The 24,499-nt window shown below is 39.1% G+C and overlaps 1 protein-coding gene across 2 annotated transcripts in view; it reads left to right on the forward strand.

Annotated features, from left to right (window-relative positions):
* Positions 1-24,499, forward strand: part of MAN1A1 (mannosidase alpha class 1A member 1) — a 167,325-nt gene that overhangs the window by 139,174 nt on the left and 3,652 nt on the right. For both annotated transcript variants that reach the window (XM_059177709.1, XM_059177710.1), the window contains exons 8-11: positions 1,740-1,833; positions 9,088-9,203; positions 14,381-14,600; positions 15,395-15,567. In XM_059177709.1, coding sequence (XP_059033692.1) covers positions 1,740-1,833; positions 9,088-9,203; positions 14,381-14,600; positions 15,395-15,567 — 603 coding nt within the window. The remainder of the gene's footprint in view (positions 1-1,739; positions 1,834-9,087; positions 9,204-14,380; positions 14,601-15,394; positions 15,568-24,499) is intronic.

Raw genomic sequence — 24,499 nt, forward strand, 5'->3', positions numbered from 1 at the left:
TGACCAAACTGTAAACCCACAGTCTTTCCATGGCACCATCGGACTCTGTGTGAGATAGCATGGTGTACATGTTGGATTCTCTACAACTCAGGCAAGTCCCTGTACCTCTCTGAATGTTTTTCCTTATCTAAAAATAGTATTGTATGGACTATATGAACAATGGATAGGAAAGACTTTTTAAACTCAAAGTATAATACAAATTGAATCAGTTTCTAATTTTCAAGAAACAAACCCATAGATATTTGAAGAAATTTAGATTCACCCCACCACTCTGCCCTTAGCACTCATCCTATTTGCAGCTCCCCTTGATAGCAAAATTTCCTGAGAGAATTGTCTCTGTTACTGCCCCCCCCGGCCCCGCCCCTTCTTGCGTCCCTCGCTCTTGAGGCTTTCCAGTCAGGCTTTTCTCCTCGCCACACCTGTCTGGGTGACCAGTGAGCTCCGCGTTGCCAGGTCCAATGATCATTCTCTGCTCTTGTCTTCCTCACCCTCAGCCGTTGACACAGTCACTTCCTTCTCCAAGACACTGCACTGGGCTGCAGGCCTACCATACTACCCTGGTTGGCCTCCTTCCTCAGTAGACTGCTGCTTCTCGCCCTTCTTCATTGGATCCTTCCCAATGCCCCAACCTCCAAATACCAGAAAGCCTCAGCACTCAAACCTGGGTCTCTTCTTTTTATGTTTACTCTCTACATTCATTCTCCCAGTCTCGTGGCTCCGCATTCTTTCTATGTGCTGTTGACTTCGGATTTGTCACTCCAGTCCCAACCTGTCCCACACTCTGTATCTGACATTTCCATTGAGACAACTACTACTCGAAATGCCTCAGACTCAGCCCCCAGACCTGTTTCGACTGCGTCTTTACTGTCTTGATAAATGCCACCTCAGTTTACCCAGTGGTCACAGATCTTGAGGTCATCTGGTTCCTCTCTCTTTGGGAAACCTTAGGTCGAACCCATCAGGAGATGCTTTGGTTCGACCCTCTTTCTCTGCTGCCATCCTTTCCTGGGACCCAACATCTCTTAGCTGAATTCTGCAGTACCCACCTGAATACTGCTTCCTCTCTTGCCGCCTCAATCACACAAAACTTCAGTGGCTTCCCATCACACTTGGAATAAAATAAGCCCTCATTTTGGCCCATGAGGCTTGCATGATGTGGGCCCTGGCTCCCTCTCTCCCCTCTCTTTGACATTGCCCACTTTGCTTCCTCACCCCCAGCCTCAGGGGTCTTGCCAAACCTACTCCTACTCTCTCCTTAGGACACTGGTGCTCACACCTACCTCTGCCCCAGTTGCACTTCCTTCAACTTTCTGCATATTATTTCTTTGCTTCTTTAAGTTTCTGCTCAAACCCTCTCCCATCAGGCTCTCTAGACCTCCCTAAGTGTAGAGCCTCACGACCTCACATCACCCTGTCCCATTATTCATAGCATCTGTCCCCACCTGGCATATTTATGTGCTTATTATCTGTCTCCTCCCACGAGACTGCAGATTCCAAGAGGGTAAGGATTTTGTTTATCCACTGGTAGATCCCTAGTTCCTTCTATGGCATCTGGCACATCAGTGGGACTGTACTCACTGACAGCAATTATTTTTGTAAGCTGGGGTGACTCTCTTTGTTCTATTTCTTTTAAATAAATCTTCTTTCCTAACATGGAAAAATGTAATAGAGAAAGAGAGAAGAATGGCACCAAAATTGTTTTTTAGATTTTCATAGTAACATCTCATTTTCTGTTGTAGGTAATGAATATTCGAACAGTACTGAACAACCTGGAAAAACCACAAGGCCTTTATCCTAACTATCTGAATCCCAGTAGTGGACAGTGGGGTCAATGTAAGTCAAAAGATTAGCATCGTTTTAGCTCTTTATGATACCCAGCACTGTTCTAGTAACTGAGAGGAGTACAAAAAGCACAAGTCTTCTTGGGGAATGCTTCAAAAGGGGGAAAGTGAGCATGGCTCCCTTACTAAATAGGCTTCTCATAAGAGAGACTGTAAATGTTGACCAGGGACCTAGACTGTTTTTCATGCATAACTGTGAGTATGATGACATGTAAGCACATTTAAATTATTAATCAGGAAGGGAAGATCTGGTCAGGTTGTGTGGGGATGTTAGCCTGTAATAATCTGGTCATGGGGGTAGAAGGGAAAATTGTTCCTCTGTACAATTGGCCATCAGGGTTTTGCACAAAGTAGCTATATCATTCTACTTTATAACGTTTTCTCTTTTTGTTCTTGGCTTCAAGATGAGAGAGGAACCTGAATTTTTAAAGGTTAGGAGATTGAAAGAGCAAACAGGTCGTTTTCTCTACTTAATTTTAAGCCAGCAGATAAAGATTTCTTCCCAGTAGAATTATCTTCAGATTAGGAGAAAGCATTAAGCAAGTAGTCCTCATTTCAGATCCCATAGGGCCTTTGATCGTGGTATGAAGATTCAGAGTAGTTGAAAGAAATGTTCTTAAGTTGATTTGGAAAAACAGTGGTAGATTAACACAGCAACCGAAACCCAATACAGAATACTAAGTGAGGTGTCTCACTGTGCCAGGGATGTTAACCATGCCTTACAATTTTATTCTAATATGAGTGTTTTCTTTATATTTAAAATTATATTCTTAGATGAATATGCCTCGCTGTTACTGTAGAAGTACTTTTCTTAAAGATTAATTTAGTAAAATAAAAACTGTGCTAAAACCTATGTTTGTAATGGCTATGGAAGGCCTGGCTCTTGAGACCATAAGACCATAAGGTTGCCACTTAGCCAAGTGTGGTCTGCAGATCACGGCACATCCCTGAGACCATTCAGGGTGTCCAGGAGGTCAAAGCTACTTTTATAATAATACTAAGGCTTTCTGCCTTTTCACCGCGTCGACATTTGCACTTGTGTTACAAAAGCAGTGGTGGGTAAAACTATTGAGGCCATGGTGGGAACCATGGCAGAGGAGCCAGATAGAACTAATAATTTTATTCCTCACTGACAAGAAGAAATAAAATGATGCCAGTTTCACTTATGAATATTTTTAATGAAGAAAATGAATTGAGGCTGGTAAATCGCAACCATTGAGTCCACTGCTTTGCTGAGTAAGAAAAGACAGTGCCTGCCTTGTAGAAAAGCACTTGTGTGATTGTTTGAATCGCAAGCTGAACCAGCCATGACTGCTGTGTGGATTACCATTTGTGCTTGAAAGGACAACTGAAGACAAACTTTGGTTATTCGGACTTGGGTAACTGGTAGACTTGTTCTCAAAAACAGGCCTGTCACTTCAAAGAAAACTGACTGTCTATGCCAATGATAGAATTTGAATTCCTAAATGAAAATTAGAATTTTAAGAATTTTAAGAAATTTAAGAATTTTAAGAAATGTGTATATACTACTGTGACCTTAACACCTTTAACCAATACTTAAAGACTTTCCTGGGGCACCTGACTGGCTCAGTTGGTTAAGCATCTAACTTGATTTTGGCTCAGGTCATGATCTCCGGGGCGTGAGATTGAAGTCCCTGTCAGGGATCCTGCTTAAGATTCTCTCTCTCTACCATTCCTTGTGCCACTAACCACACTCTTTAAAAAAAGGGAAAAAAAAAAAACCTTTTCTGATGAAATTAATGATGATATTCACCAATGTGGTTTTTTATATCATATAATGAACTATGTCAACATTTGGAAGATGTGCATAATTGAGGAAACTAGTATTTTCCAAATGACTGATACATGCTATGACAAAATCAGGTGAGAAAAAAGATCCATTCAAAGTGCAAGATAGTCCAATGGATTTTAATGTAACAGAACAAAAATTCTTTGATGTGATTTCTAATTCCACATTACAACCAACCTTTAAAAAATGTTAGCTGCTTGTCAAGTTTTGTTTTAGTATTAAAAATATCCATAATTATCTGAAGAGACTCTTAAAATACTTTCTTTTCCAATCGTATAACTGTGTGAGGCTGAATTTTCTTCATGTATTTCCACGAAAATGACAAGTGGCTATAGATTGAATATACAGCAGATAGAAAATCCAACTGTCTTCTAGTATAGCAGAAATTTAAAATACTGGTGAAAATGTAAATCAGTATCAGTCTTTTAACTAATTTTTTTGTTGTAAAATATAACATGTTCTTACGAAAAATATGTTATAGTGGTTGTATTATTCTTATAAGTTAATAAAATATTTTAATTTAATTTAAATATTTTAAATTTCATTTCTAATATGGTAAATACAGATTTTACATAAACAAGGTATTTAGGAGATTTATTCATTTTTTTGTTTGTTTGTTTTTGATTTTAAGATTTTATTTATTTATTTGACAGACAGACATCACAAGTAGGCAGAGAGGCAGACGGGGGGCAGGGAGCAAGCTCCCCACGGAGCAGAGAGCCCAATGCAGGGCTCAATCCCAGGACCCTGAGGTCATGATCTGAGCCAAAGGCAGAGGCCCAACCCACTGAGCCACCCAGGTGCCCCCCCATTTATTCATATTTAAGAGTGTAAAGAGTACTGAGATTTAAAAGTTTGAGAACCATTAAGAGTATTTGAGATAAAATACAACTTGAGTAGCTTTCTGAGTACAAAGACCAGATAAGATTCTCTAAAAGGACAGACATTTTTAGCATTTTCCTTCTCATGAATGATTTTAAAAATTGAAAACAAATTCTCCATGACCAACTGTTTTCTTCTTGTGATTTAGGATCTAGACGTCATTATAAAGAGGGACAGAAAGTATCAGTTGTACTACAACAGCCCAGTTTCACCTTCTGGGTTACCAGTATACTGTGTATTTGGCCATTTTCCCTGGTACGAAGGGACCGTTATATTTGGATTGCTCGTGGGCCAATTTCTTGATGGCAAACAAATAGGGTTGATGACTCTCATGTCTGCCCCTCCCCCGACCCCAATCCTGTGTTCCAGCCACAAAGGAGACACACTTATCTTTTCGTTCTTTAAGCAGGGCCCACTTGGTCGCATCCAGGTCTTGGTTTGTGCTATGTCTGCAGCTCTTTTACCTCTCCTCTGACTACTACTGCTGAGTTGCCCTTTCTTCTGGGGGACCTGCTTCTTCAAGACCCTGGTTGGAATTTGTGAGCACCCACTCATCCTCCACTCGCCCTTTTCCTCCCCTGCACTTTGGATTTGTCTATCGTTATCTTTTTCAAAATGATTCATGTACATCCCCATCTTCCTAGGGATCCAAAATTTTTGAGGCCAGTGACTTTGTCTCAGTGATAATTCTTAACCCAGCACACTGTATCTTGCACTACTAAGTGTTACTTACTTAAGAATGAGTGAATTTTTTGAGTTTTCATGCACTCCGTACCCAATCTATCTTTCTGCCTCTGCTTTTAATAATGGTTCTGTTTATTCTCTACTCCTCAGTTGTGGCTGAGAGGCAGCCACAGGTCCTGCTCACTGATAATATAAAGAGATCTTGCAACTGCTGAGGCCAGATGTGGGACTCCATGTCTATAGGCAAAACAATTATCATTCTTCTTTTTTTTTTTTTTTTAAGATTTTATCTAATTGAGAGAGAGGAAGAGGGAGCGTGAGCAGAGTTAGAGGGAGAAGCAGACTCCTCGCCGAGCAGGGAGCCCCATGTGGGACTCGATCCTGGGATTCTGGGATCATGAATGAGCAGAAGGCAGACACTTAACCAGCTGAGCCACCCAGGTGCCCATTCTTCTTTGATTAATATAACAACATTAATATACATATAGTATCACTAGCATCATTGAGGGAATGCTTGGAGAAGTTCAGGTTCAAATGAAATATACAAAATAAAAAATAAAGATGCTGAGCGTTTAATCCATTTTGTCTTGATTCTTTTGCTACTTTTATCTCTTAAGTATTAAGAATCCTTTTATGGGACCTATTCCTCTTGGGAAGGAAAGTGAATTGCCTTCTATAGAGAAGGGCATAATATTTGAGTGACTGTAGTACACATTAACTTTAGAATATTTGGGCATAAAAACACCATATACGTTCTTTGTAGAAGGAGGAGGTCCTTTCCTGCTGATAAAATCAGGCATGTTCTCTCTCACACCCACTAAATATTTACACAGGATTCTGTTGCCAACGCAAATAGTCCTCCAGGCCTAGAGAAGCATAGTGAGTGATATGCTAGGTTATCAAAAAGACTTGTTCTTGTTTCTTCTCTGTGTTCTTTTATTTTCATTCTTTCCAAATCTGAAAAATTTATAGGTAGGAAATAAAAGTATAGGAAATTGGGCACCTGGGTGGCTCAGTCGGTGAAATGTGTGCCTTTGGCTCAGGTCATTATGCTAGCTAGGGTCCTGGGATGAAGCCCCACATAGGGCTCCCTGCTGAGTGGGGAGCCTGCTTCTCCCTCTCCCTGGTGCTCCCCTGGCTTGTGCTCGCTCACTCTCTCTCTCTCTCTCTCTCTGTCAAATAAATAAATAAAATCTTTTTTAAAAATTAACTGGCATTTGCTAAAATTAATTCAAGCAAATGTATTATTATGTAACCCTTTTTCCTTTTTTAAAAATCACCAAATCCAACCATTATAGAATCATAACCCAAGGAGGAAGAAAATGAAGCTGCTTCTGGCTGTTAGCTTTCAATTCCCATTGCTTTAACTCTGAAGGGCATGTCTGGATCACGGCCATCATTTCCTATTACTTCATTTAGTCCTTGTTGTTTTGACAGTAACTGGACAGTGATTTGCTTTACCATGCATCACTTGCATTTGTCTCCTGCAATCATGTTTATAACAGCAGGGCTTGTTATTGATGAGATAGTACTTAGTGTATTTAGTTTGTAAATGTCAGAGGTTTCTGTGGTAATTTATTTAGGAAATTGCAAAGGTCACTTCAAACTGCTGTTTTAAGAACCAGCCTTACAGGTGTAAAACATTAATTTTACATTAAAGTTAAAACTGGACTTCCTGTAATAATAAAAATTCATTTTTCACTACTTAAAAATATAGCCCTTCTAGCTTGAATGGGAGTAGTCCTTATTAAGACTGACTTACAAGAATTTATCCTTTTCAGTTACTTGCTATATGAAAGCTACTTTCAGGGGCTGATGTGGACCAGGAAACATAATATGTCTAGTCCCTGTCCTCTGGATCATGATCTTATAGAGGAGACAGAGAAAAAATTCCACCATTTTAGGAAGTTGCAAAGTGTGGTAGACATGTGCTATCAAAAAATGTATTATTAGGAGGTCAGGGAAAGCATCTTTGAGGAGGCAGCATTTAATCCTAGATAGGAAGTATGAGGAAGAATTATTAAGTGAAGGGGAAAGGAGGTAGGGCATGCACTTTGGGCAAAGAAAACAATGCCTGTAGGGTGCCTGAAGTGGAAATTACCCTGCTTATTTTGAGGGGCCAGAAGAAGAGCCATTTGGCAAAAAGGTAGAAAGCAATAGAGCAGGACTGATGGTGACACGGGGAAGATGGAGACCACGCAGGGCCTCCCAGTCTCCAAACACCTAGGATTTGAGTCTTTGTCATTGAAGGCTTCCAATTAGGATGATCTGGTTCACATGGTAAGGGGTTACATTGGTTTTCATGGGGAAATAGATTGCAGTGGCATTGTCATTAGAACTCTATGTGATGATGGCAATGTTCCATATCTTCCCCTTCCAGTACAGTCACCAAAGGCCACATGTAGCTTTTGAGCACAATATGACTGAGGAACTGAATTGTTTTTATTTTATTTTAATTAATTTTAATGTAAATAGCTACAGGCTATCCGAGTACAGAAGGCCAGATAATTGGCCACTGCAGAGGAAGCAGGAAATATTGGTAGCTTCATCCAGGATCGTATTGATGAGGACAGAATAGGGGACAGATTCAAGAGATGTAAAGGAGGTGAAATGAGTAGAGCTCACTAGCTCATTAGCCATGGGGGCAGGAGAGAGAAATAAAGAATAACTCTCTGATGACTAACTCACAAGGTTGGGAGGATGATGGTGCCACTTGGTGAGACAGGGACCAAAGGCAGAAGGTAAGGTTGTGAAGGAACAGAATGAATTCAGTTTTAACCTGTTCCATTATAGGTCCCCATATAAACCTCCAAGGGGAGTTGTTGGGGAGGTATCAGGAGAAAATTGTCTCGATAGTTTTATAAAAATGGATTTACTTTTATGTGACAGAGTCAACAAAGGACTTATTTAAAAAAAAATAGATACATAAAATTCATTTTGAGTTATGAATTTAAAATGCAAATTTCCAAAATCAGGCTGTCTTAGTAGTGCTCAAACTCTCTATGAGAGTTCTGAGAATGATATTTCAGACAGGTTATGTCTCTGTTTTTGTAGGTAGATATGCTTGAGAAATTAAAGAATTAATTCAAGAAGTAGGCAGAAGAATACATTCAGTGTTACATGGTAGAGAGCAAGCAGTTCCAAATTGAGATTCTGTGTGCGCTGTGGGATCAGATGGCCTTTACCATTGGTGTCATCTTTAGCGTCACTCAGCCTCACTTTTCACTTTTAATAAGGATACCTATCGTACAAATTATGTGATTGTTGGCACTATATGTAGTGGATCTGGTGTAGTAAATGGCAGTGGGGGGGAATTGTAGAAATAGTGTATTAGGAAGGACGTATCTCCTGCCTGTCATCTTTCTTACCAGCCTCCCCCAAGGATGTTGACCATATAGATTGGTAACACTGGAAATCCCATCAAATAATAATCACAAGAAGCTAAGGAGTTTCCTGTTTTATTGCAAGCCAGTTCTCTTCAAGGTTTGCTAATACTCATAGCATTTGACATAGTTTATGTTTTTGAGTGCTAAAGCAATCAAAATCTATCTGAATATATGCTGTGAAACACTTTAATTTGGTGGTTTTTAACTAGAAAAACCGATTTTTGGAATTAGGGTTGATTATATATTTTTTATCTCTGTGTTTACAAAGCTAGCCTGGTAATTATTTAGAGTATATCGCATTAGTTAACGGCACATCTGCTTGTTTCAGAACATCTTCCTGAAAACAGGAGATTTGTCGGAATTTAAATGTAACATTGAGTTGCAGTTGACGTAGGGTTTTGCATCCTAGTTACTAATGTGATTTTGCTGCATTATCTGAATTAAAGCCTCAATCACTCTAAAATTCATTTTCTTCTCTTTGCAGATCATGTATCAGTCGGAGGACTCGGAGACAGCTTTTATGAATATTTGCTCAAGGCGTGGTTAATGTCTGACAAGACAGATCTAGAAGCTAAGAAGATGTATTTTGATGCTATTCAGGTAAACCAATATTTAATCATCTTTGCCACTAAACTAACTTACCTTTTGCATATTAATCAGTCTTTAATGGGAAATGGAATACTACACAAGTGGGTTACAAAATATCTCCAGTTAGGCTCAGTTCAGTGTCTGCTAATGTAATTATAACAACAGTAATCCCCCTTGATGTGTTGAGTTCTAACAGAGCAGCTGAAAGTGTTTTATGCGCTTCACACCTCAGTAAAGATTCACATATCTAAGAAAGAGGTATTTTTCTTCAAGGAGTATGAGTTCCATGCTTAGAATCACAATTAAAGTCATGGGGAGGAACAAATCTTAAATTTATATTCTGGAAATTGACAAAGTTAAAATTGCCCAAGATTACAGACATTCCTAATGGCTACCTCCATTTGAAGTAAACTTATCTCCAGAGATAAATAGACAGTGCTCTCAAATAAAACTCTGAACTCGGGGCGCCTGGGTGGCTCAGTGGGTTAAGCCGCTGCCTTCGGCTCAGGTCATGATCTCAGGGTCCTGGGATCGAGTCCCACATCGGGGTCTCTGCTCAGCGGGGAGCCTGCTTCCTCCTCTCTCTCTCTGCCTGCCTCTCTGCCTACTTGTGATCTCTCTCTGTCAAATAAATAAATAAAATCTTTAAAAAAAAAAAAAAAAACTCTGAACTCATTAATAGTTTCCTATGATCCTTTATAACAGAGGAGGAATGAGAGGGAACATGTATGTGTTGAATAGTTTACTGTGAGCTAAGTAGTGTGTTAGGTACTTTATGTGAAGTATTTGTCTCCTCACGATAGCTTAGATATTTTTTACTTGACTTTTTAGATAAGAGAACGGAACCTCAGAAATTTTGAGTTTGGAACCACAATTCAAACTAAAATTTGTGTCAACACTTGTCTCTTTTTCCCACACAACTGTGGATTTATTTGTGAACAAGAATTTCCATACTACATTCAAGTGTTCTTTATATGCAATAAGTCAGTAAAAATAAGTTAGAAATTACTTAGCAAAATATATAGGAGGTGGCCAGCGTAAGAGTAAACTAAGCCTTAAGCAAATGTAAGCTTCAATCAAAAATAAAAATAAAATTTGAAAGTAAATAAAGCAAAAAAATAATATTTTGTATAAAATACTTGAACTCACACCCAACTTTTCAGAAACAAATTTTTTAGCAGAACCAAGTAACTTTGTGATTGATAAGTATTTATATGATGACTCATTTTTTTATATTATCAAGGCATCTCAAATAATATTATAAAATTATGGCTAAATCAGAAAAATGACTCTTTTATTGACTATTTAGAATTTTTTTTTTTTTGTAGTTGAGAATATTAATTCATGGAGGGAGTGGAAATTTGTAACTCCCCAGTAACAATAGCCACTGTTCTAAAATTTGTCTCCCTGAGAGGAGGTCTGGGTAATTTAGACATGGTCCAGTTTATTCATTTAAATATAAATGCAGGGTGCCTGGGTGGCTCGGTGGGTTAAAGCCTCTGCCTTCAGCTCAGGTCATGATTTCAGGGTCCTGGAATTGAGCCCCACGTCGGGCTCTCTGCTCAGCGGGGAGCCTGCTTTCCCCCTCACTCTCTGCCTGCCTCTCTGCCTTCTTGGGATCTCTGTCCAATAAATAAATAAAATATTTAAATATAAATGCAACTTGCTGTGCTCTGGTTGGCCAGATTGAATAGTACTGTGATTCCCGCCCAAGGTCAGTAAGAAGCATCACTAAGTACAGGAGATAGAACTCTTTACCACTTCACAAATAGGCACTAGAAGGCCTTAGTTAGTACATTAGCTTTCATTTAGCACAGCCTTAATTAAGGCACATGATGAACATAAAAAACAAACTAGGATATAGTCCACATGGCCTCTGCTAGGTTTGTTTTTCTTCATTCCTATGAGGTTTCAAGTTTTAAGCTAGGGAATTCTCCAAACAACATAGTTTCTGTTATCATTTTTTTCATTGCTATCCTAGCAGATATTTTAATTATTCTACCATTAAAGTGGCCCCCTAAGATCTTGATGTTCTAAGAAAAGCAACTTTAAAATGTTCTTCGGAATATTTCCCCCCAGTTTCTAGAACTATACTCACACAGCTTTTAACATATCGTATTTAGATAAACCATTGACAGAAAAATCCATGAAAAACAAATGAAGTAAAGTGTTTCCTGTTTCTCTTAATAGTTAAAACATTCTGAATCCATTGTGTTTTCAACTTGGAAAGCAAAGCTAGAACAATTAAATTTCTGCTTTGAGAAGTGACCATGTCTCACATAGCAAAGTTTCTTTCTGCTAAGCTGTACTTAAAAAAATAAAATAAAAACAAACAAACAAAAAACATTCTTACTAAGGAGAGGATCTCACACTTTATGCTCCTAGACAGTTGAGTTACTGGAGATACAGCTTTTCATTTTTAGCTTCAACTAGACTTTGGAAAGCATTTAATCCCAGCATGGTCTCTTTTCTTTGATTGTTCTAATAACAAAATACCTTGAGCTTTCAACTGGCTGTTACGTTCTTCTCCAGTGTGGAGAAGAATCCGCTGTGGTGGATGTTTATTCTACCAAGGGTCCCCTGGAGTGAATGATACCAGAGTACATGACGTATTAGACATTTAGGTTTCTAAAGCTTTCATTAAACTAATTTTTTTTTCAAATATGGATGGCTAAAATCACAAAATACATGATATTCTTTTTTCCTAATCAATTCTCTGCAGATTTAACGCATTTTTTAGAAACACTGAAGACTATTTTTTCCTCCTTTATATTTATTTACGCTTTCCTACTGTCACACAAACATCGCTTTGAAGGTCTTGGAACATCATTGTAGTTTATTTTGAGAGGTAACAGCTTGGGCAGAATCATGCCAAAAATAATAGAGTACTTTATTCAGGATCCATAACAGGATAATAATGGTTTTCTAGTCCATGCTCAAAAGCTGTAACTTTTGCCATATAGAAAGAATAATTTCTTGGGTGATGAACAAGTATCTGCTTGAAGAACTTTATTGCAGTTTGTACTATGAGAAGTGTAAATAAGTGTTCAATTAAATTAGAAAGAAATATTAATGTAATAACTAGACCATCAGTAAAATTAGCTAACCACGGTTAGTGAGCGCAGTAGTGTGTTCATTTATTTCTTACCATCTTGGTTTCAATTGTTTATTTCCAATAAAAGTAGAAAAGGTGTTATCCGTCTATGTATTCATTCATTTTCATTCATTCTTTTCTATCACAAGTTTTGTCTGTGTCTGCTATGCCCAAATGTACTTCCTTAAAAACTCTCTCTCTCTTTTTTTTTATAATGCTATAACAGGTATACACATGGTCATAGCTCTTTTTCTTCTATGAAGTAATTGGGAGGGGAAAGAAACATTCCCTATTACAGTAATTTCAAAGTCAGTAATTCCAAACAGTTATATTTCATTTTTGTTTTTTACAATATAAGGCTTATATTATTTTCTGTCTATGGTAAAGAGTATCAATAGTCCTAGAGCAAAAAATAAAAGATATTTTACAAATCATTTTTGTAAACATCATTTATCCCCAATTTACAGACCTTTATTGTTTTTTTAAGTTTTTATTTTAACTCCAGTTAGTTAACATACAGTTTTGTATTTGGTTCAGGTGTACAGTAGAATGATGCAACACTTCCAGACATCACCCTGTGCCCATGACAGGGGCCACCTTAATCCCCATCCTCATTGCAGCCGTCTTCCCTCCCCTCCGGTAGCCGTCAGTTTGTTGTCTGTAAGGAAGAGTTTGTTTCTTGGTTTGTCTCTCTCATTTTTTTTCCCTGTACTTACTTTGTTCCTTAAATTCCACATGTGACTGAAATCATTCTCTTATTTCTTTTATTTCTCTTATTTCACTTCTCATTATCCTCTCTAGCTCCATCCATATAGTTGCAATGGCAAGATTTCATTCTTTTTTATGCCTGAATAATACTCCATTATTCAATCTTCTTTATCCACTCATCAGTCAGTGGATACTCGGGCTGTTTCCATGTCTTGGCTCTTGCAAATAGTGCTGCTCTAAGTGTACAGATGCACGTATCCCTTTGAATTAGCGGTTTTGTATTCTTCAGGTAAATACCCAGTAGTGTGATTGTTGGATCATAAAATAGCTCAATTTTTAACTTTTTGAGGAACCTCCACACTGTTTTCCAGAGTAGCTGCACCAGTTTGCATCCCTGCCAACAGTGCAAGAGGGGTCCTTTTTTCTCCACATTCTTAACAACACATGTTGATTCTTGTGTTATTGATTTTAGCCATCCTGACAGGTGTGAGGTGATATTATAGTTTTGCTTGTGCATTTCCTTGATGATAAGTGATGATGAGTATCTTTTTATGTGTCTTTTTCCCCCTTATTATATACTAATGTGCTTTTTAATGAAATTATTAGGGAGGAACTTAATTCAAGTGTTACTACAATGGAGGTGTGAATGATGATGATAAATGAACCTTATCAGGTGCTGGTCACAGTATTGATGGCTTCATAAACTAGATGTTGCAGAGTTTTCCCAGAAGATACTACTATCCCCTACTATTCTTTCATGGTTAAGAATACTGACATTTAGGGATACAGCAAACAAATTACCCAACAAGTTCACAAATAGTGTCAGAGTTGAAATTTGGGGCCAAGCAATTGGACTCAAGAATGGCACACCTTTCCGCCTCAGTTGGCCACCCTCTGAGCTCTGAGCCCAGGAGAGCCAAAGGCGGGGCAACACTCCCTCACCCCCAGACTTTATGATAAACTATAGAAATGATTCCTGACTTTATACGCAGATGAGCTCTGTTCTTCATCCACAGTGAGACTTGTGCTTGTGTTTTTGCTCCATTGCGAAAATGGAAATGCATTAACTGTTTCCTCTACACCAGTGGCCTGTCTTTGAGAAGGGGACAGTGTTTGCGGTCTGAGGACTACAAATGTTTGGTCACAGAAGCAGGCAAAACCAAGTGGGCTGGCCCAGCCCTGATAATCCTAACTAACTAGACTATTAAGGCAGAGACTAAGGAAGGAATATAGACAGCAATAACAAAATTTCAGGTCAAATCACATTGATGGTCCCAAACTCAAACTGTGAGTGATGCTTTATCCTTTTTCTCCCTTAGTGTTGACAGCGTTTTTAGTATAAATTTGGAAGAGACTTTAAAATGTTGAGAATAAGTTTGATTTGCAGGCTATCGAGACTCACTTGATCCGCAAGTCTAGTACGGGGCTGACTTACATCGCAGAGTGGAAAGGGGGCCTCCTGGAACACAAGATGGGCCACTTGACCTGCTTTGCTGGGGGCATGTTTGCACTTGGGGCTGACGACGCTCCCGCAGGCCTGACCCAGCACTACCTGCAGCTTGGGGCTGAAATTGCCCGAACCTGTTATGAGTCTTACAATCGCACCTGTGAGTACCTGTGATTCTCTTCCTTTTCAATCTATTCCCACAGGCTTTTATTTTGTTCCATAAGGAACATTGTCACTGCTGCCATTAAAAGAATATCCATTGTGCCTCGTGAAAGTAGAAGCTCATGATGAACATTATAAATGAGTTTATATATATATATATATATATATATATATATATATATATATTTTTTTACTTCAAGAAGCACTGCTTTTCTACATAAAAATATCTACCCTTAGTTTTCTCAAGGAACAGGAATTGAAGCCATACAGGGTTAAGCAAGTCTAATTTATTGACCCTGCTTTAGGTAAAAACATGGGGTAAGAATCTCTGTCTCAGGTGCAAAAGAAACTTAGTATTTTATAAACCGTTATTAATCTTTTCAGTACCTCCATGAAATAGAGTCTGGCTCCCTTCTTATAAAGCAGGAATTTGAATAACAAAGATTAAATAGCCTTTCATGATATAATGATATAGAATTCTCAAACACTTGTTTTCCAGCTAACTAATGAGGGGTGTTGTAGTGCCTTGTACCTTCCTGGGGGACACTTAGTAAATGGTGGTTAAATGAAAGAAATAACAGATCATGGCAATGTTCTAAAAAGGACTCTCAGATGACTGTATTTTAAAAGTATATTGAATTTTGTTTATTATAGGATGTTTATAACCATTCCTTACAATGATTGTTTTGGCATCTCTCTTGAATGTTATAGAGTACTTTCTAGTTTCATTTAAGCTGTAGAACTGAGCAGTGTCTAAGACAATAACCCTTGTCACCCTCGCACGCCCTTTAGATATGAAACTGGGACCAGAAGCTTTCAGGTTTGATGGCGGCGTTGAAGCCATTGCTACAAGGCAAAATGAAAAGTACTACATCCTACGACCAGAGGTGGTTGAGACTTACATGTACATGTGGCGACTAACTCATGATCCAAAGTACAGGAAATGGGCCTGGGAAGCCGTAGAGGTGATGTTTTAATTTGTTTACATTTCTTAGACATAAATGTCTCAGGAAAAAATGCTCAGTGATTTCTATAAATTTAACATATCAGTTTTTCTATGATTTTTAAAGCTCTGGAGGAGGGTGGGCGCACAGGGAGAGGGGGAGTGAGAGAATCTTAAGCAGGTTCCATGCCTGTCACAGAGCCCAGTGGGGTCGATCTCATGACCCTGATCACAAACTGAACTGAAATCAGGAGTCAGCCACTCAGCTGACTGAGCAACCCAGGCAATCCTGATATTTGAAGCTTTAATCAGATTTTTTCCCAATTTAAGAATGAATGTTTTCAGTTGTTCTTCTACATTCCTGGCATCAGCTTTGCTTTAGGTAACAGCGATATTAATATACCTATTTTGATACTGGAGGAGATATCAAGAAAGGCATCTTATAAAATTAAGTTCCCACAGCCATAGAAATAATGATCACTGAATTCCACAGTTACTGACAACTTGGGGTAATTACCCCCGCCTGTTGTCTGTTTCAAGAAACCACTACATTGGTTTTTTTAATGAATCTTTGGGTATTGAAATGAAAACAGATGCTTGCACTTAGACATTAAATCTAAATAAAAAAAGTAAACTGAGGCAAACTCAAAATTGTCCGAAAAGAAGAGTCTATTCAAAAACAGCAGAGGAATAGCAGTTCAGCAGACTACAGGTGAGTTTGTTGAACATTCGAGGTAAGCTGTATTTATGGACAGGGAATGTAAAGAAGAGAGAATTCAGTTAACGTAGGCTGTTAAAATAAGAAACAAATGGGGACCAGCTCTGAGAATTCCCTGAGCAGGCAAAGCAATCCAGTCATACAAATAAAGCTCAACTGAGCTATTTTGTGAGACCAGCCCAACCTGGGTCATTTCTCGTTTATTCGTCTGAAAACCATAAGTAAAACTTCCCAAGTGGTTGATATAAGGCAACCCCTGGCCAACTCCCTATCATCCCAATATTACCAGTTTTCTGTAAATCTGGCAAGTACGAGAAATCAGTCTCTTGGTCGTTAGGTTTTGTTTTCCTAAGAGCACATGCGTAAGATTTTCTGTTTTCTGTCTTCCGGTTCCTGTTTCATTTTAGATTGAAATTCTTTCACAGAGTAAATTAGTTACTTAGGTCTAACTTTTAGAAAGAACCCATAAAAGAACTACTTTATGCAATAATATTCGTTCACTGATCTCAGGTTTCTCTGAATATCTATAAGCTTTCTGACTATCCAATGCGCTGTTCGAATGGTCTCCATCACCCCTTAGGTCTCATCCTAGAGAACAAGGCATATCGTCTTCCCAAACTAATCTGGTGAACACCATGTGCTGGTGCCCAGTAGCTGCACGTTCTAGAATGTGCATCAAATAATGTTAATTTTAAGAGCTATCATTCTGGAAGGAATTGTGTTGGAGTACTGAGGAGATAAGAACAAGCCAACACTTTAATTATACTCACTGTTACAAAATTAGCTGTCTTTAAAACCTGACCATTAGAAATAACTTCTCAGGAAATCTAAAATGAACAGATTGCCTTTGTGTGAGTTATAACTAATATCTTAGGAAGCCGTAGATGAATCTTGCTTATTACCTTCTTCGTGTAGCGTGTGCCTTATCACTAGTCATTAGTCATTTTAAGTAATAACGATTCTTTAGGCCTCTTTTTGTCTTTTATTTCTTGTGAAGTTTTCTAATTATGTTTAGTCATTGGTAATTCCAGTTTCTATAAATTTATGTTTTCTCCTCTGAAAACATGTATAAAATTTGAGGTTCATCTAAGCTTTGGTGATAGGAAATTATTTTCATTTTTAATAGGACAGCAAAATAATTAAGGCTAATAGACACCTTGCAAATATCAGTTTATATTGAAAATATCAGGAATAAGGTATTTCATCAAGTGTAAAACACTCTAATTGATAAGAAACACCATTATTTTGTATACCACTAAGAAAGTACTACACTACCAATTAAATTATGACATGCCAATTTTAGAGATGTTAAAATGTGAAAAATGTATGACAGAAAACTGATGCAAGAGTGGAAATGAGTAAATCTCTGTGGCCTGTGGATGGGAAAGTTTGGTTTGCTTGGTTCTTCAGGGGAGCGTGCTTGTTTGTGGGGTAATAAATTGGTTTAGGGGTTAGGATTTTTGTCTTTTTGTGTACTGATTTTTGTCTTCTGTTAACTTCTAGTGTAGGATATGATGTAAGATTGTCTCCCTGTGCCCAACATAGACACCCCCAAACCCCTCCCTCACTTTTTGCCACTAGTGCTTCAGGTATAGTGGGGAAGGGAGAGTACTGCGACGCTTGTATTTTTTAAACCACAAAATGCTCAACAGAGGTAGGGTGGTGGCTCTCTTTTCCCTTGTGTGACATCCCCTCGGCCCTCCTTTGTTTCAACTACAGCTGCAAGGACCGCTTCCCTGCATTCCCCCCTCCACCCCCCTCAGAGCTGAGGTAGCTTCTCAGCTTCTCAGCTACCTCAGCTCTGAGCTTCTTCCTAGGCAGCTGGCTGTGGTCAGGGGAACGGGAGTGTTAAGTCCACGGAGGGCAGTCCTGAACCAGTGAGGTTTTAGAGTTGATGAACAGCTAGCCCAGTCTTTCCCTTTTGCAGAATAACTCTGAGATGTGTTCTGTGTCGTTCCTCAGGGTTTTCAGTAGGAGGCAGCCTTCATGGCCCACAGCTGTCACCTGCTCTGTGCATTTCACAGGCTCTTCTCCCATCCCCCATTCACTTGCTCTGCTCATTCCCTTCCTGATACCTCCTCCCTTAAAAACCTTCAGCATCTGACCCTTGTCTCATGCTCCAATTTTAGGGGAACCCAAACTAAAACACAGGAGTATATCTTCAAAATCACATAGACTAGCCTTCCACTCAAAGTCAAGACCTCCTTGTAGCATCTTTGCCAGATGGCTTTTCCTCATTAGTTCAAGGACTTTGTAGTTTTAAAAAAGAATATACTACGGGGGCACCTGGGTGGCTCAGTTGTTAGGCATCTGCCTTCGGCTCAGCTCATGATCCCAGGGTCCTGGGATTGAGTCCTGCATCGGGCTCCCTGCCCAGCCAGGAAGCCCGCTTCTCCCTCTCCTACTCCCCTTGCTTGGGCACCCTCTCTTGCTGTCTCTCTGTCAAATAAATAAATAAAATCTTTAAAAATATATATATATATACTACTAATAGAGTAATTCCATTTTTTAATGGCTGCAAGTGTTAAAAAGTTACTTCTTTTGAAACCAGAATTTACAGTGTTTTGTATTCTGGGGGTCCCAGGGGAAGAAAATCCCTTCTCTCTTCTACACTTCATCTTCTCAGTTACCTGAAGACAGCACATTCTGTCCACTGCTCCATCCTCATCCATCATTTCCCTCCCCCTCCTCGTGACACGTGTGGTCTCTCAGGGCTGAACAGTGTGACTCAATAACCTCTCTTCTGAGTGTTACTTCCCACAGTTGGTGGTCCAACTTGTTTTTTTGGTAGATTGTAAAAACCCCTGGCTTACATCAAAATTGCGGTCAAATGATATTAGCAACTATATTAGTTCCTATCAACACATCGACTTTGTTTCGTCCTTGTGTTCACCCATACTTGCTATTTGCAAAGTATTTGTCAGTCATCTCCCTGTCTTCTAACGAGGCATCCCTTTCCAGCATTCTTCCACTGATACACTAGAGAAGCCTGCTTTCCACATCTTAGCTAAATTTCTGAGTAGCAACACTGAACAATCATAAAGTCGAACAAGATATGAAATTATGTAAGCCAGCATATAGTACTAGGTTACCAACAATCCGTTAATCACAGATGTTCACACACTCGTGAATCTACTTGGTAAAAATAACATTTACCTCATAGTTCTTTTGCATCTTCTCAGTAATGTCATGGAAACTTCGTTCAATTCCTCCCTCTTATGTATAATATTCTGTTAAAGCTCTACTATAAATTATGCCTATGTATTCATATATGTGTTGGTAAATATGGATTATACAATGTCAATACATGTGTATGTATGGATTATGTGATGTCTCCCCTGGTCCATAGCAGATAAGCCTTATAGAGGGACTTTTTTTTCCTTCTTTTTTCACACAGTCTCCTAAATCTGACCTTTGCCATATGGACATTCTGGCTCTCAGAAAGAGACTTGTCTTCCCAGTTCCTGCTTCTCCCCTCCGAGGCTTGATCCCTATTGGCAGGCTCTTTGATATGTCTGTTTTGCTAGGTTCTATGAATGAGCCCAGGCCCAACTCACCCATTCAGCCCTACTTTGAGCATTGTTCCCTAGCATTGTTCCAATTTCTTGGAAATCTCCCTGGATCAGCGGTTTGTCTAACCTGTTTAACCTCAAGATAAGACAATGTTTTTCTCTCCCTTCTGACTTACGGTTTAATTCATGCTGCTTGCTCTGCTCTTCCCTTCCTCCCCCTAAAGAGGTGCAGTCACTTGTGGTCTGGGTTTGTTTAGAGTTCCAGCTAACTGTAAACATTTTCCTGTTTTTCTTTTCTCTGCTATTAGCACACCCCAGCCACATATGGTCGCTAATAATGTAAATATCTACGTAAAATCGAGGTGGTCCCTGTGCCTAGAGTCTGAGAGTCCCAAGAACAAATTGCAGTAAAATGATGTCCTAATCAGACTACAGCATAAATACATGACTGCTCCCACTGTCGAGATACTGTAAAGCCAGGGGCCTGGGATGGGTGCCCGGGTGGGCTGCTTATCCCCAGCTTCATAATCCTAAAGTTTTAAAATTTAGATTTGACATGATGGTTTTTCATTTTCATTTTCATTTTTCAAAAGTAAAAAATAAATTAAAAAAGCATCTTTGGCATTCCTCACCCTTTTTTTTTTTTTTTTTTTGCCAAAAACCTCAAAAAGTGAAAGTAGCTGGGCCTCTCTAAACCTCTGAAAGGTCCCTGTCACACTGCGAAGTGTGTCTTCATCTTGTTTTATTCTCACGACAACCCCGTGATAAACAAAGGGAAGCTGCCTGGGTCAGGGAACATCTGAGGCCCCAGTTAAGGAGTCTAGGGCCAGGATTCAGCCCCCTCTTCTGAGATTTTAGAATGTGTTCTGGGCACCTTATGGCTCACCACGTTAGGACTGAGCAAGAAAAAAAATGAGGGTGAGCTGAAGTGAGCGGAAAACAGCTGGGCATTGTCCACCCCACAAAACAATTCTTTTCCTATAATTGAAAGAAGGAGGGGCGCCTGGGCAGCTCAGTGGGTTCAGCCGCTGCCTTCGGCTCAGGTCATGATCTCAGAGTCCTGGAATCGAGTCTCGCATCGGGCTCTCTACTCAGCGGGGAGCCTGCTTCCCCTCCTCTCTCTGTCTGCCTCTGCCTCCTTGTGATCTCTCCCCTCTCTTTCTGTAAAATAAATAAATAAAATCTTAAGAAAAGAAAGAAACAAACGAACAAAGAAGGAACTTGTAGAAATTTCTGTGGGAGAGAGGAGTAGACATTTATCATGCATGGTCTTCTCATTAGCGTATCACCAAAGAACTTCAAGGGAAGAAAGCAAGAAAAAGTTTTGTTGTTAAAATCTTTTTTGGGAAATGTCTGAAAGTAGGATTTAATTATGTCCCATAACAACAAACATCCATTTCTTCTAAATCCCGGGTTTTTTTTTTTTGTTTTTTTTTTTTTACTTTTTTACAAATAATCTTTGGCCTACTCCAATGAATCCGGTATTTGACTTTTTAATCAAAAAGAACTTCTGTCCGAAAAAGGAAGGAAGGAAAAAATAATAGGGCCTGGAAGTTCATTTCTGCAGGCTTCCGCCTGCTTGGTTTGTTGTCTGCAACAGAGAATATAATCAGAGCAGTTTTTAAGTTGATCTTATTTTCCCACTGACTTTTTAAAAGTACCTAATCATGAGATATTTTCTTTATTCATGTAGCCTGCAAGTTTTTAGGTTGTTAAGTAAATTTTCATTCTCACACTGCCCAACCCATCTCTTTTCCAAATACTCATTATAGTCAGAGAAGTTCAGGAATGTAGGATTATTTCTCTCTAGACAGTTAAGAAGTGGAGTCATCCCATTTTCTTCCATTCCATACCAAAGAAAAGAAAACATTTTTTAGAAATAGATATCAGCCACATTTTTTTTTCACCGCTTTCCATTTTCTTCTTTGATATCTGTCACCAATATCACTAATTAGTACTCCACCATCACTGTTTACAAAATAAGATACTCTGGGTATCTTATCTAGTAGCAGCTGTTTTGGGTCCAGTACACTTTCTTCATTATTGGGGATTTTTTTGTTTTTGTTTTTGTTTTATTTGACAGAGAGGCAGGCAGAGAGAGAGAGGAGGAAGCAGGCTGAGGAGAGAGCCTTATACAGAGCTCAATCCCGGTACCCTGGGATCATGACCTGAGCCGAAGGAAGAGGCTTTAACCACTGAGCCACCCAGGTGCCCCTTTATTGGGTTTTATTCCCATTTGATATTAACAGTCTCTCTAGATCGAGGTTCAATAAACTTCTGTAAGAGCCAGAGGGAAGTGGGCCTGGGAATCACATGCAACTATAGGCATACCTCATTTTACTGTATTTGCTTTATTGTGCTGTGCACATACTGTTTTGTTGTTGCTGTTCTTTTTTTACAAATTGAAAGTTTGTGACAACCCCGTGTCAAACAAGTCTAGTCGGTGCCATTTTTCCAACAGCGTTTACTTGCTTCATATCTCTGTGTCACATTTTGGTAATTCTAACAATATTCAAAACTTTTTCAAAACTACTACATTTGTTATGGTGATGTGTGATCTGTGATATTTGATGTTATGGTAATTGTTATGGTGGGCCAAACAACTGCACCCTGCTAAGACAGAGAACTTGATCGATAAATGTGTTCTGATGCTTCCACTGACTAGACTAGTTGTTCCCTCATTTCTCTCCCTCTCCTGGAGCCTTTCTATTTCCTGAAATACAGCAATACTGGCATTAGGCCAGTTGCTAGCCCCACAGTGGCCTCTAAGTGTTCAGGTGAAAGGAAGAATCATACATCTTGAAATTTAAATCAGAAGCTAGAAATGATTAAGTTTAGCGAGGAAAGCATGTCAAAAGCCAAGAAAGGCCAAAAAGCTAGGACTCTTGTGCCAAACAGCCACATTGTAAGTGCAAAGGAGAAGTTCTTGAAGGAAATTAAAAGTGCTGCCTCAGTGAACACAGGAATGATAAGAAAGCAGTATGCTGATAGGGGGAACGATTAGTAGTCTGAATAGAAAATCAAACCAGCCACAACATTCCGTTAAGCCACAGCACAATCCAGAGCAAGTCCCTGACTCTGGTCAATTTTGTGAAGGCTGAGAGAGGCAAGGAATCTGCAGAACAAAAGATGTTGGTTTGTGAAGAGATGTTTAAGGAAAGAAGCCATCTCCATAACATCAAAGGTCAAGGTGAAGGAGCAAGTGCTGACATAGAAGCTGTAGCAAGTCCTCCAGAAGATCTAGAGAAGATCGTTAATGAAATAGCTGCACTACACAACAGATTTTCAATATAAATGAAATGACCTTCTACTGGAAGAATATACTATCTAGGACTTTCATAACTGGAGAGAAGTCTATGCCTGGCTTCAAAGCTTCAAAAGACAGGCCGACTCACTTGTTAGGGGTTAATGTAGCTGGTGACTTGAAGTTGAAGGCAGTGCTCATTTATCATTTCAAAAATCTAGGGGCTCTAAGAATCATGCTAAATCTACTCTGCCTGTGCCCTATAAATGGAACAACAAAGCCTGGGTAACAACTCACGTGTTGATGGTATGGTTTCCTGAATATTTTAAGCCTGCTGTTGAGACCTACTGCTCAGAAAAAAAAAAAAAATTCCTTTCAAAATATGACTGCTCATTGACAGTGTACCCCATCAACCGAGAGCTGTGATGGGGATGGACAATGAGATGAATGTTTTCATGCCTGCTAACAGAGCATCCATGCTGCAGCCCACCAGTCAAGGAGCATTTTGACTTTAAGCATTTAGGAAATACATTTTATAAGGCTATAGCTGCCATACATAGTGATTCCTCTGATGAATCTGGGCAAAGTCCATTGAAAACCTTGTGGTATTCAATGGTGGTAGAACCACCATTCTAGAGGCCATCAAGAACATTCATCATTTATAGAAGAGGTCAAAATATCAACATTAGCAGGGCTTTAAAAGAAGCTGATACCTACCCTCACAAATGACTTTGAGGAGTTCAAGACTTCAGAGGAGGAAGTAACTGCAGATGTGGTGGAAATAACTAGAGAACTAAAATTAAAAGATATGACTGAATTGCCAAATCTCATGATAAAACTTAAAACAGATGGTGAATTGCTTTTTCTGGATGAGCAAAGAATGGTTTCTTGAAGATGCTATGAAGATTGTTGAAATGACCACCGAGATTTGAGTATTGCATAAACTTAGTTGAGAGAGCAGCCGCAAGTTTGAGAGGATTGACTCCAATTTTGAAAGAGGTGCTACCATGGGTAGAGTGCCACCAAACAGCATTGTGTGCTGCAGAGAAATCATTTGTTAAAGAAAGTGTCAACTGTTGTGGCACTGAGAAACCAAAATATTCACCTGCCTCACTTTATCACTATATTCACTTATTGCAGTGGACTGGAACCAAAACCACAATGTCCCCAAGGTTTGCCTGTAGTCAACTCTGCCATTGTAATGAAACAGGAGCCACAGACAATATGTATACAAATGAGCATGGCCATGGTTCAGTTAACATTTTATTTACAAAATGAACAGCAGATTGGTTTTAGCCTGCCATCCCTAGTTTGATAAACCCTGCTCTAGACCACAGGAGGAAATTATTTAAAAAAATAAATATATATCACTGAAAAATTATTTCATAATTAAATGTAGAAGCGTTTCTAATTAGTTGAGATATATTGATATATTGTCTGTATAGTCTTTAACTTTCCATCCTTTATTTTTTTTAAAGAT

The sequence above is a fragment of the Mustela lutreola genome, chromosome 6, assembly GCF_030435805.1.
Source record: "Mustela lutreola isolate mMusLut2 chromosome 6, mMusLut2.pri, whole genome shotgun sequence".
Classification (NCBI taxonomy): Eukaryota; Metazoa; Chordata; class Mammalia; order Carnivora; family Mustelidae; genus Mustela; species Mustela lutreola.